This window comes from Pieris rapae, chromosome 1, assembly GCF_905147795.1.
Source record: "Pieris rapae chromosome 1, ilPieRapa1.1, whole genome shotgun sequence".
Classification (NCBI taxonomy): domain Eukaryota; kingdom Metazoa; phylum Arthropoda; class Insecta; order Lepidoptera; family Pieridae; genus Pieris; species Pieris rapae.
In genome coordinates, this window is record NC_059509.1 from 11580689 (window position 1) to 11595147 (window position 14459).

General features: G+C 31.7%; 1 protein-coding gene across 1 annotated transcript; it reads right to left on the reverse strand.

Moving 5' to 3' along the window:
- Nucleotide 1: 1 nt before the first annotated feature.
- LOC110993079 (dihydroxyacetone phosphate acyltransferase) lies at nucleotides 2–13143 on the reverse strand. The gene is made up of 11 exons (XM_045630217.1): nucleotides 12695–13143; nucleotides 12355–12531; nucleotides 12100–12229; nucleotides 10853–11056; nucleotides 9598–9749; nucleotides 6711–7200; nucleotides 6393–6530; nucleotides 5641–5720; nucleotides 5017–5190; nucleotides 3632–3780; nucleotides 2–1369 (listed from the first exon to the last, which is right to left on the reverse strand). The coding sequence occupies exons 1-11, from the start codon at nucleotides 12875–12877 to the stop codon at nucleotides 1228–1230; spliced, it is 2019 nt and encodes a 672-aa protein (XP_045486173.1). The 5' UTR covers nucleotides 12878–13143; the 3' UTR covers nucleotides 2–1227.
- Nucleotides 13144–14459: the final 1316 nt, after the last annotated feature.

Here is a 14459-nt window from a genome sequence, read left to right on the forward strand (position 1 = left end):
ATTGAGAGGACAAATAATACACGTCATATACAGAGAATACATTTGAACTATCACAGGTTAATTAAATTAAATTATATATTAAAAGGTAACAGTATTTGGCTCAATTGTTGACACAATCTATAACAATAAGAAAAAATCTAAGTTCAAATCATATTTAATTGTAGATTCATGACTGGAATAAAATTATCATAACGATTCGTAATATTTTCACGCAACATACATTCATTATTTTAAGCTCATCATTTGGAACACGAATTTAGATTAAGCGCTTATTAATAACAATTAAAAAAAACGTTTAACGTGACAACGCCATGATAAAATATTAATGATTTTAATACTTTTAATAATAAAATTGAATTATCGTAATTCTGTATGGAAAAGACAAAGAAGTGAATCCTAGGACGCATTAGAAAATCTAGTGGAAGAGAGACAGATGCAATCGTGCTTAAAATCGGCGTTCGTAGATTTATTAGATGTCACGTCAAAAGTAGAAAAAAACCGAACCTTTCAATATAATCCATAAAAATAACGAAAAATTACCAACAACACTTTAAAAGAAATGAGAAAGCATTTAAAGAAATTTGTTTAATGTATTCAAGTTAATATTAAGCACTATATCTTAGGTTATCGGTGATATATTATGAGGATAATTAAACTACATTTTTCTATATAAAACATTAGCAAAATTCATCGCAACAAATCGAATCATCGAAGGCCTTTGCCATGAGGCACAGCGAACTCCGAGACATACTTTATTGAAAATATTAAAGATCATAGATCATAGAGTTTTGTGAATATAAAGGCTATAATATTATTTTCAAAATTTAAAAACCATAGAAATCCATAAAAAACCTCGCTATGAACTACAAAAATTTATGTTAATATAATGTAAAACCGGTACTAAGTTCCGCCATTCACTCAGAGAATCTTATAAGAGAAATTGGCCCGGATCATGAAAGCAATAATTAAGACGTCATCGAACGAAATCGAATTAGATGAAATTTTTTTTCAAAATTCGGAATAACGTGGATCGCAAACTTAATACTGAAATATAAATCACTATTTTTAAGTAATATCTAATAATACCTAAATATCGGGAAGTTTAAATGGCTTAAATACATTACCAACAAGCTGTCAAAAACCTAAACCACAGATCTGATTTGACACATTAAAATCACAAAAAAATTCAATAAAATCTGTTACTGTTAATTATTGTCTATGGCAATTTTATAAACGCGCTCGTTGCGTTTGATGTACAATAACTGGGTTGCTATAAAAATCTACAGTTAACTTTGGCAAGATAGAACTAACAAGGCGTTGGCAGTTGTCAATAACTTCTGGTACGGCTTCGTACACAATATCTTGCTGCCTGAAAAAAATATATTAACATTAGTTACCTATGTGATGTGAAATTTGATTCCCGGATTATTTCGGGTTAAGACAGTTATAGAAAGTTATCACTAAATTAAAACTAATTTTCTTATTTTTAACTTTTCCCTTGACACTGACAATATACAGGGCGTCCCACGGCGATGCCACACGGAGGGAAAGTACCTTAAATATTAATGATAGGATATTTTACTGAAAGAAGACATCGTTTAATTTTTAATAATAAGTAGAACTGCATTCACAGATTTTTTAAAAATCGCCTACCTCAACCGGGAATCGAACCCGCCAAATGTGACAGTAAAATTACATGTATTTTATAATAGCGTTTGAAAGGGCTACTTATAAGCATTATTTTTTCCTTAATAACCCAGCATATTAAATGAAACTAAAAACATAAAATTTTACATTTTATTTTTTTTTTAAATATTTTTACAAATTCTCACTCTTTTTTAATTATTTCTCTCCCTGTCGATTTACTTATTTTTGCATGGTGGATGTTTGAAATAATACGTCTAAGTTCATTTTGTAACTCCTGCACACTGTTGTACCGGTTCTTGTAAACTAAATCGTTTACTTAACTCCATAAAAAAAAATAAGTGGGGTTAGATCTGAGGATCTCGGTGGCCATCTAATTTGTCGAAAAGTGCCGATCCAGGAAGGAAAATGTTCATTAAGAAACTCGGCGGTTCTACTGTTATGAACCGGAGCCCCATCTTGCTGGAATATGAGATTTCGTCGATCTACATCAGGAAGATACCATTATGTATTTGGTCAGACGAGTCAATCTTTAGTAACAACGGTATGTACAACCGGCGTAATAATCGCATTTGGTCCAGACAGAATCCCTTACGAATCCGCGAGACCAATGATCAAGTGCGTTCTTCTTTCAACTGTTGGTGTGGGATTGTAAGTAACCGAGTTCTCTTAATACATTTTTACGAAGGAACTCTGAACACGGAAAGATATCTAGAAATACTTGAGGTCTTAAGAAATGAGATTAATAATCTTCCTGATCGACGAAATCTCATATTCCAGCAAGATGGGGCTCCGGCTCATAACAGTAGGAGAACAGCCGAGTTTCTTAATGTATACTTTCCTTGTTTTAAAAAAGATTTAGTTTACAAGAACCGGTACAACAGTGTGCAGGTGTTACAAAATGAACTTAGACGTATTATTTCAAACATCCACCATGCAAAAATAAGTAAATCGACAGGGAGAGAAATAATTAAAAAAGAGTGAGAATTTGTAAAAATATTTTTTTTTAAAATAAAATGTAAAATTTTATGTTTTTAGTTCCATTTAATATGCTGGGTTATTAAGGAAAAAATAATGCTTATGAGTAGCCCTTTCAAACGCTATTATAAAATACATGTAATTTTACTGTCACATTTGGCGGGTTCGATTCCCGGTTGAGGTAGGCGATTTTTAAAAAATCTGTGAATGCAGTTCTACTTATTATTAAAAATTAAACGATGTCTTCTTTCAGTAAAATATCCTATCATTAATATTTAAGGTACTTTCCCTCCGTGTGGCATCGCCGTGGGACGCCCTGTATACTTCATGATTATCTAAGCTAGATCAATAGTTATCTACAACTAACACGCCATTGATTTATTCATTTAAATTTGGAAAACTTCAAAAACTGATAAGGATTTAACGAACCACAAATTAGTTATCTATGCAATGTAAAGTATTTTAAAAATATTCTCTGATCTGACAATGACATATTTGTTAGTTGTCAGACACAAATACTAGCTGTCACTTATTTTAACCCGCGATAATTCGGTCGCAGGCAATATTTCCCTAAATAATCCAGTACTTTTTAGACACAATTCCAAAATCAATCAAGAAAACTTGACGGAAATAAGTAGGTGAATAAAAATCGGTTAGCAGTGTAGGTTCGATTGAAGTTCTTCCGTTCTACGGCCTTGATTTGAGAACTGGCAGTAAATGTAAAATTAGAAGCATTTAATGTATATTTCTATTTTGACGTTCATAAGTGTACATTGTGTACTATATGAATAAATGATTTTTAAATGTGGCTCCTGACACATGTCAAGAGCATGTGTCAGGCACAGGAGGCTGATAACTAATTTACCTATTAGATTAACAATCATGAAACAGATACAGAAATTTGAGGCTTAGAGCTAAAAAGGCTGTTTAAGCCACTGTTTTTTTTATTTATTTGAATATTAGAATATATATCTTTAATAATCTCATTTAAATATTTCTCAAAACTTACATTTTATGCCTGAGCATAACACCACTATACACAAGTCCCTGCAAGCAGTTACCGGCTGCTTCTAGACTTAAACAGTATGGATGACTTCTCTTCTGTTCTAGCCTTTCCTGTATCTTCTTTAGTGCATGCTTGTGTTCACATTTTTTACACTGAAATTGTAAAAGGTTTCCAATTATTCTAATTATTAACGGACCAAAAAAGTTATACTTTTTGTAACCTAATCTATTTAGGACTAAATTTTGTATGTTTCTTTGTTCAAAAGTTTCTAGAAAACTATACATATAAATTTTAAACAAATCAGCTTTATTCATCGGGCAACACCCTCGCGAACATTCTGGCATTTAGAGGTTGGGAGTCGTACGTTGACGCCACTAGTCCAACACTGCTCTATTTATTTCTAAAGGTACTTGTTACATTTGTTTTTGGTTAATAAAAGTTTTGGGGTACAACGAACAGAGCAGAGTAAGCTATGTTGGTAACAGTCATAAAAACGCGCGAAATTTATCATAGAGTATACAGGATAAATTATGGACAACTTATATTTTAACAGTAATTTTAATATTATTAATTATTTTTAAAAATCACAATACAGTGTTAAAAGCAAACTCTTCAGGCAACCCTGATAATAAACCGTAATAAAATTGCGAAGTAGAGCAAAAACCCAGTTCAATGCCCTATTTGGATACTTATCTATTTACTGATAATGACGTAATCATACAGAAATACTTGGGGAATGTGAATCATTGATTATATATAATTTATCGTTTGGACGCCTTATCATAAATAAACCCTCTATTGTTTAAGGAATGTTTAGTCACATTTTCACAAACAGAGAGAAAGAGGTCGTTTTGTAGCACAAATGAAGCGGTAGGATTACATATATGTACTTATCAACCTTAACACCGTGTGATAAAGTCGCTATTTCGAGGCAAAATTACTTAAAATATAGTAGCCTAATAAAAGGCCGACATCGCACTAGCAAACCCTCTGGCATTGAGAGCGTCTATAGGCGGCGGTAACACTTAACATTAGGTGAGCCTCCTGCCCGTTTGTCACATATTATAAGAAAATTAAAAAGTGGTTGTTAAAACACTTGCTCTCAACTGTGTTGTCGGCCTTTTAAAAATAGGTACGCTCTGTTCCTTTAGGACGAATTGGTTCAGCCAGCTGGTTCCACACAACGGTGGGCCCGGCAAAAACTGCCTTAAATAAGGTTGAGTTTTGAAATTAACTCGCTCTTAACTAAAGTCGTCATCTCTTTCTGTCTTATTTTGTTCAGGCTGTGATGAAAAAGGACACAGTACTTAAGTAAAAATGTCTCAATCCGACTTACTTATTACGAAAAATGACTTACAAAGTTCTTTGAACAAGTAAAATGTATTTACCTCGTTCATAACGTCCATACAACAAAGGAGCGTTGTAAGCGCTGGCAATAAAGCCCATTGTAACATGTAGCGCAACTTGTCGTTCGGTCGATCGCCCAACCCGTCGCACAACAAGTCGTTATTCACTAAAACCAATTTTGTCTGTATGCAGTACTCCAGTGCTCTGTCGAATATCTGTAACGTCAATAAAGAACTAATTGATCTTTTCCTCAGTATCATTTTTGTATCAAAAATTAATAAGGCATCTACAAAGAAGTCACAAAATTAGAAGAAAAATATATATAATATGGCAACACTAAATCAGAGTTATCTGTCAACATGAAATGACAGTTCGCGCCAAAAGCACGCCAAATCTCAAATTATCTAAAAACATAGACATAGACATTTATTGCTAACAAAATACACATACAGAAACACACAAGATAATAATCAAAGGAAAAACAATATGAGAGAAAACAAATTTTTAAAGAACAAGTTACGTTTTAAGTATGTTTGTAATGCGTGTGTGTTGTGGTTGTAATTGGCCCTGGCTGCTAATTGTTCCACAGCACTGGTCTTTCTGGCAGAGACCACAGCAGATAGTTTTTGTGTGTATGTTTAAAAATGTAATTAAAAAAATCTCACCATCTGTTCATTCTCTTCTAAATGGAAAAATTCATGTCTCAGCAGTCTTCTAACTTCAATATAATTCGAATACAATTCATCTGAAATATCTAATGCTTGTATATGTAGAAATAAAATTCTTAAACATACTATGGGACTCTAATTGATGACGAATTCACAAAATATAGGTTTTGATGAATTATGGGTTCTAAGGCTGAAATTTGATATTGTTTTAGGACGGTGGATGTTTGAGCCAAGTCGCATTTAAGACCATTTTTGTCTTCGAAATCTTCTATTATTTTTAGTATGAATACAGAAAAAACCTTTTTACTAATCTGTGATGACAAACACGATAAGGAATTGATTGAAAAAAGCAATTTAAACATTTATGAGTGAAGAACCATGAAGAACAATTTAAAATTTATAGTTTTTTTAACATAAATTTATTAATAAAGCATTGAAGTAAATAAAATATTTATTGGTGTAATGACACATTAAATCATTCATTATTATTTCTATTTATTTATTAATTACACGACCGTCCATTTGGTGGCGCCAGATTCGCAGCTTTAGATGGATTTTGACACATTTCGTTCGCGCTTCTAAATATGACCATCTAAAATGAGCTATTTCTAAAATGGTATTTTATTTTCAAAAATAACATCGTTTCCTATTAAATTATACCTAATAACTGTATAATAAATTTAAATTAACCAACCCCGCCATAATTTTAATTTAAATAATAATATTAAATAAATAAAATATGTACATACCTTTCCTTATATTATGTCTGCTAACAATAAGGTATACGAGTGCTGGTGGTACTATGTAATGTAATACTGGGTTTATGTAGATCTGAAGCTGTATCACCGGCACCGCATTGACCATCGTCTCTGCTTTTAAGATGTGACCTGTACAAAGAATTTTTAATAATTTAATCGTGTTTTAATACTTGTTATTTCCGTAGTAATATTTCCAAACCAATTCGACCAATTCTTAAAAGGCCGCCAACTCACTCGCATAAAAGGCATTGAGTGTCCATGGGCGGCGTACCACATAACATCAGGTGATCCTTCGATAAAAATAGATACCTTTCATCTTCTTCTGCACATCAGCCGTCACATTCATTAGGGCACTGGACACCAATCTCAGTCTCTTCTCGCGATCCAACTTCATCATAGTTCTATGCACAATCAAAACTCTCTCCATGTTCCCTTTGACATCTCTTTCAAAAACTAAAGCTCCCAGGTTCTGTAATACTTCTATCAACCAGGAGATCTGTGATTCCACCTCATCCTGTCCCAAAACCCTTCCCATATACAGACTATCCATAAGAACGATGCAGAGCAGATTCGTGATCGTGACTACTGCGTTCTCTTGCTGCAATGTGACCACGTGATCGGCGACTCTCTGAACGTGCCTCATCTGGTCATCTGTCAGCTTTTGATGGTCACGGGGTTTGAGGGTCTCTGATGATAGGGTGGAGTGCCCCAAGTAGCTTTTAAGAGACATTGGCGTACCCAAATTTATGTATATGTTGCCAAAGTGGTCGTTGAGGGTGTGTAAGGCTTTGATAAGACCCTGAAATTTATTTTGTATTAGATTTCTATAAAAAAATTTGTTAAATGAAAAGCATAGAATGGTACTGTCAAGTTAAGTTTAGTTTTTAGTGTAAAAGTTGGTTTATATATATACTCATCAAATATATATTTTTATATGTTCTACAAAAATTATGTTCGTATTTTATTTTTATTACATATAGAAGTTGGCCTAGTGGCTTCTGCGAGCGACTCTCATCGTCGGAGGTTCGATCCCCGGCTGTGCACCAATGGACTTCATATGTGCCCATTTAACATTCTCTCATAAGGTGAAGGAAAACATCGTGAGGAAACCGGCTTGCCTTAGATCTAAAAAGTCGACAGCGTGTGTCAGGCACAGAAGGCTGATCACCTATTTTCGATTGACAAATGATCATGTAACAATACAAATTATTTTTACTAATGACTAGACAACGACAATTCTATACATATAAATATAGTGTCTATGGTATTGCTCATTTCAACAAAATGATTCATCAAACATTATGTTCATCTGTGAATGTAAGATATAAGATACCTTTACTAAATAAGGCCAGAATACAAAATACCATGCCCGTTTTAAGATCACCATTAAAGCAATGAGCATAATCAATCATTACTTAGAAAAAAACGATTTGAAGACAAAAAACAGACACGTAGGATATTATTTACAAGAAATTATTCAAGGTAACCAAACGAGGTATAACAAGTGTTAAACAAACAATTTAGTTTTAACTTATTAACTCAATAACTGTTTATACGTATTATATTAATATAGTAACATAATAATTTATATTCACGGACTAAAGAGTTTAATAACGAACTGGAGTTTTTTGTTTTTTTTCCGTATTTTTTTTAAGTACGCATTTCCTTCCGCGGCAAGGTTGCCTCGTGAAGGATTAATTGAGACCCGCTGCTGTGCATACCCACTAAGACCCCTCGGCACCACCGCCACGCAATCAGACCTTGATTAAATCTTGAATGTGGAATGCAAGCAAGGACAATTCACATCGGCACAATCTCCCTGATTTGTAAAGCTGGGAGAGTTTGCTTTAATAACGACTAAAATTTTTTGTCGGAGTTGCCTTCTTACATAAATTCCTACATAATCATATACAGAGTAGGGACCTAGGTCCAAAATGAACAATATTTTTCAAATTCCTTCTGCCTGAACCAACCCCGGACTTCAGGCTCCACTCGTTCGAATTCTACCCGATTTTAACAGATTGAACACAGCTTATCCGGAGCTGGATATATTCGGTAGTGGGCTGTTCGGTTTTAGAGAAAGCATTGTTGGGTGCCTTTCTCGCACCTAATTCGTTGTTTTGCTTATGTTTTTTTTCTGCTTTACCAAGAAAGCCTGGTAATTTTATTTGAGTGTGTGCTTATTTTGTCTTATATAATATGTTTTAATTGTATTTTTTATTTTTTGTAATACATTATGTTTACTTTAACTGTCATACATTTTAGATGAAATATTTTGTGAAATATGCCGTAGATTTAGTGTTTTGTATGATGTTGTAAACTTAAAAAATAAATAAGGCTTTGTTTACTGTTGGGAAATCAATTTACAGACGGTCAGACCATGAGGTGCAATGGAACAATACCACGGTAATATTATGCATAATATTACCGTGACAATACCCACTAAAACCCAACATCCCCAACTACTCGTTGTGGACGGGAGGCAAGGTCATAATGCTTTAAGCCTAGCCTGAGTGTGAAAAAAAACTTGTTTTGGAGATTCATAAAAACATTTACAAAAAAGGATTACGATAAAGTTATAACTATTCCCATCATATAAAAAAAGGATTATTATGTCGACTTTGAGGCTTATTATAATATATAAAACTAAGACTTACATATTTGCTTTTAAGCGCATTTTGCAAGACCATCTAAGACCATCATATGAACCATTTCAAATACACTGAGGAATTAAGAGCAATCAACAAAATTGGAACCGACTAAAATAGTTTTTTACTAATTCATTTCATACAAAATTTGTAGATACGAAATTCTGTTTTTATAAAATGTGTTTTATTAGATATTCTTTAAGAAATTCTATTTCGGTTATATAGGAAAAGTTAGCATTACTTATCTTTTTTTATATCACATGGCCTTATCTAAATTTCTAGCTTTCCTTAAGGAAAATAAATGTTAACAATTTGTTTGTAATAGATTAATCACATGACAAATCACATTTTTTATGTAATATAACATTCATACTCGAATTTTAGACTAGGAGATTCTGATTGGTATATTTTTTTAATGTGACATAAGGCAAACGGGCAGCAGTCTCACCTGATTTTGACACTCACACCGCCCAAAGGCTCGCAAGTGCGTCGCCGGCCTATCTCTGAAAAAATCTCATCCTCTCATATAAAGTTACAAAATATCTCACCCCAGTCGTCTCCTTAGGTTTGGGTACACCAAGATGCTCATACGCGAAGAGGCCCTGCTCCATTATACGATCATAACTTATGTTGACAGGCACAATCGTGACGTCATCCACTTCACGGGCAAAGTATGGGGCTAATGTCATAGCCAGCATTCCTAAAGAAGACGAGATGATGAGAGGAAAATCTTATAATGGTTGTAGACCTTTTTCGAGATCGAAAACCACTCTTAAGGGTTAAAATGAATTATAAAATTGAAAAAAAAAAGTAACAGACAGTCAGAAATCAATGACACATCCACAAACCAGAGTTAAAAGCGTCTGATTTACGTTTCATATTTCATTATTTAAATACTAAAATATAATAGGTTGGGGAAAAACTTTCTTCGCATTTCTTAAGAAAATTCATAACATGTTCTTAATATAATTCATTTACAGTTAAATAAAGTTTGTCGATACCATTTTATTTGGTAACTTTTTGCCATCCTGTAGGTAAGGACATGATCGCATGGCTATAGAAAATTTGGCAGTTGTTAACCTACCACTGCCAAAAGAATTTCGAAAAGACCGAAACATTAAAATGACACATTTTCCTTATTTGAATTTGGAATTTCTTCTTTAAAATCTAACTTTTAATGATACCAAAACCAGCCAGATACAAATAGTATAGCCAAAGAGATTTGATTACAAGGTCATATATTATACTATAATGCAAAAAGACTTTGTCCCCAACCTAATACATAAAAAGGGCATAGTAACATAGTTATAATCAAAATCTCTAAATCGCTAAATCAGTCCACTATTTGTATTTTGACGTTTATCATATCGATAAATTAGATAAAATTCACGTGTATATGATACGAATAATTTACCATATAGGCCTAATAATATAATTTATTTTGTTCCTCTAACACGATATAGCTTTGTTATCAAAAACAACTATTGATATAATCTTATTATCATAGAGTAATATACAATATTCACGAACGACAATATTAAATACTCAAAGGTCGCTACGAGGACGTATAAAATTTAGAAACAGAATTGTATACAACTATTTATATACAGAAATATTTTATTTTTACCGACCATAACAATCGATAACTCTTGTGTGAATTATTTCATTCATATCTTGCAATCCAATATATTATTAAATTCTGCATTCTTTGGCCTTTCTCTGTAAAACACTGTAGCTAACTTTTTGGTGGGGTTGGGTTTACCTGCTAATCTGTTGGAAACATCTAATCTGGAAACAACTAACCATACTTCGGTGGCAAGCTTTTATTGCTTCTACTTCTCGTGCCTTCCAGAAAGAATTCAACAGGGGCTCCATAGTGTGCCACAAGTGTGCGGACATACTGCCGCAATGTGGCTGAGTATAAGGGTGCCCCTGCAAGTGTTCTACGCATATAGAAAGCCCCTGTCTCACGCATCATTTGCCCTACGACCGCCATTGTGTAGAAATCTGTGCAAATAGAATAAAATTAATGAATTTATTATGTATACATATCTGGGATCTATCTATATCTTAAATAGAAAAGAAGTTTTTTTGACAGTTTTCTGTCCACCAGGACGTCGAACATAATTCAATAATTAACTTATATACTGAGGCCAGTGATGTATACATTATAACCATTAAAACATTAAAATTGCACGTAAAACATAGCCGATGCAAGAAACCTGTTTTTGACGAGAATTTTCATTTGAGTACAGGATGTGTTCCTATATTCGAATACGAATTAAATGACAATGATTTATGAACATTATTTTTGTTATGCATAATTTATAATGTTTGATTTATTTATTAATTGAAATTTAATATTATTTTTAGTTATATTAGTAAGTGAGTTTATTTAATAAATTTGGAATAATAAAGTCTAATGATTTACATAATTAGATATATAATCAGATTGTTAATCATACACTTTACATGCTTTTGAATTTGAACTGATTAATTTTGACTAAACATATTAATTGGAAATTGGGCTTAGTATGAAATTATTGATAGAGATTAGTATTAATATTTACTACAATGATAATTATAAGTACATATTTCAACAAAATAACTTATTGTCTGATTTAAAATTGTTATATCTATGTTAGTAAACAAATATAATAAACATAATACAGATGGAATTGTGTTGATTTTGTGTACTTATTACTCCTGTAACAAAATATTATGATACATTCTATTAATTATACTTAGTGTGTAAATAAATAAGTCTCTTAACAATTAATACAAAGAAAAGCAGGAATTCAAAGTGTTTAATAAACATATTTTTATATGAACAATGAAACTAATTTATGTTAAATATACAACATACATCAAGGTCATAATTCCTATTCACACAGCGGAAATTGAACAGTCATTTCAAATCAATAATATTTGTAATGAAATAATAATGCAGATATTTAAAGCAAAATCTCTTTGAGTAATTAATGAAAAATAGGACTCTTCTATAAAAACAATTATCTAGTATTTATGCTATAGTTTTTAAATACACTTACCCATACCAGCGGCAACAGCTGGCAACTCAATATCATAGTGATAACACAGGTATGTCATTAAACAGAAGTCTGCATAGCTTCTGTGTGTTGGCAGAAATAATACTGGATTGTCACCCATTGTCTTTTTAAGCTGTAAACATATCTGTTTATTAAACAATGTCTCCAGCTAAAGAGAAATAATGGAAACTTACAGGCATTTTATAAATTCAATAAACTATTATTGTTTTATGGTATATGTGTAATATTGTAACAAACCTCTAAAACTGCAGTATTATTTACAAAAATCCCAGTTTTCATCATAAAGGAAACATTTAGAAAAAAGACACCCATCCAGCGTATAACATGCATACGTTTATCCATAGCTATTTCCTCAATATATTTTAATACTTCGTTTTGCAATTGCTGCTTCAGTATATGAGTCCTAGCACTTTCCTTAAAAATAAACAGTCAGCTGAATTAAATATGCACAATTTTATTAACAGAACATTTAAGTACATAGAAATCTGTTTGGCTAAAGATTTACTGAAGCTTATGGTATCCTTCTGAAAATATTTTATTAGAGAGAAATATAAACTTAAAAAATTATAATACTTACAGCATCTATATAGGAATCCAAACATGTCGATTTAGTGACTAAATTTTTTATATCCTGTGGGAAATACTCTCGTTCCAGGTTCATTGTTTTTTTTGGCATCCAGGGCCGGGTCATAAATTTCACAATGCCAAAGTACGTGTTACGGGGTTGTAAGATATCGATAAAATCTATTTTATCACGCATTTTGTTGATGCTTGAGGTATTACTTTATTAAAAAATGCAAATTATGTGACCTTTTTTACTTTTAAACACATTGCTTATTGAAAACAAATCTCAGTAAATTAGGACCAATAGAAAAAATAGGTTTCAGACATTATCAAACATATATTTCTATAAGGTTCATTCATTGATGTGAGAATAACACGATTATTTATTTTCTGCAATAAAACATTTAAATCACCCACACGTTAAGAAACTTGCGCGCACTCTGACGTTTCTTTGACAATCAACTTCCGATCCCACCTGATATAGTGTTCCCAACCTCTTCGAATTGTTGTGATGTTTCTAAAATATAGATTAATAACTAATACGTTTTAGAAGTTAACAACAAAAATTTTCATAAAAAAATCTGAGAAATTGTTAGCTGCTCTACGTCTTTATATAATGTATTGCTTATTTAATATTAGCCGAGCCTTGGTCGGTCCCTACATTTATTAATAAATTTTATATTAATAAATAGGTATGTATAATAAATTTTATGTAACGTTTTCTTGAAGGAATGCCACTTTCAAGAAAAGACGAAAAGCTTTCCGAAATCGAAACTATCGTCTCCTTATTTTAGTAGTACTGCTTGTCAGCAGTGCACTACTTACTTGACCTTGACTTGATTGCTTCTATATCAATTTCAATCAAATATAACCCCAAATAGATCACTGTAGATTTCTATCAAAAACTACAGATCTATTTTTCTTACATCTATCAATATAAATGTAGAATTGCCAATGAACAAAATAAAATAAAACATATACTTAAACCATTTATTTAAAAAAAATGATATCTACTTACAACAATCAATTAATAATCACAGTACCAAATACTTATTACATATTCTGTTGACAACCAAATAAAAAAATTAATATAGTAAGAGTGTTTTAGTAAAATAAATGTAATCAATTAATTTTATACTTGGTCACCAAAACAGTGAAATTTCTAAAACAACCCTGTTATTTTATTTCAATCCAAATTGTTGACTATGATGAAACTAAAATATTAATAATAAGCATCAATAGACTGGGCCCATGGTGTAAGGACAAATGTATCAAGATATTTAACAAGAAAATATTACTAGTATAGTAATTTCATCATCAACATGTAGTGGTAACACAAAGTAATCTTTAATCACATAAATGAGCAAATAGTATGGCACAAACAGAGCAGAAGGTAAGAAGACAGAAATTTGGCTCTTTTAAATGATTAAAGATTAATTTGGTGTAAGGGCAAATTGGTATTTCTAAGTAATTGGAATTACCAGGTCAAAATTGAATAACAATAGGATGAAAACAATTTTTATATAAAACTAATTGGTATAAGTACACATCAAATGTTTTGCAATTGTAATTTATTTTTAATAAAATAATTCAAGTCAACTTGAATGTTCAACCACATTATAAATTCACAAATGACAATAAACCTGTCCATAAAAAATATTGTATTTCTTATATTCTAAATAATATAATACTACATAATATACTAATGCTATAGGTATTGAACCCATTATAACAAATATCACAATATATTACCTTGTGACAGGGTGAAATAAAGAGAG

Excerpts from the sequence above, each read along its gene's own strand:
- LOC110993079 (XM_045630217.1), bottom strand. The coding sequence starts at position 12,877 with ATGCGTGATAAAATAGATTTTATCGATATCTTACAACCCCGTAACACG. Across the intron at positions 12,532-12,694 it reads TGGATTCCTATATAGATGCT|GAAAGTGCTAGGACTCATAT; the intron begins GTAAGTATTATA and ends TTTATTTTTAAG. Across the intron at positions 6,531-6,710 it reads TGTGCAGAAGAAGATGAAAG|GTCACATCTTAAAAGCAGAG; the intron begins GTATCTATTTTT and ends TTCTTTGTACAG.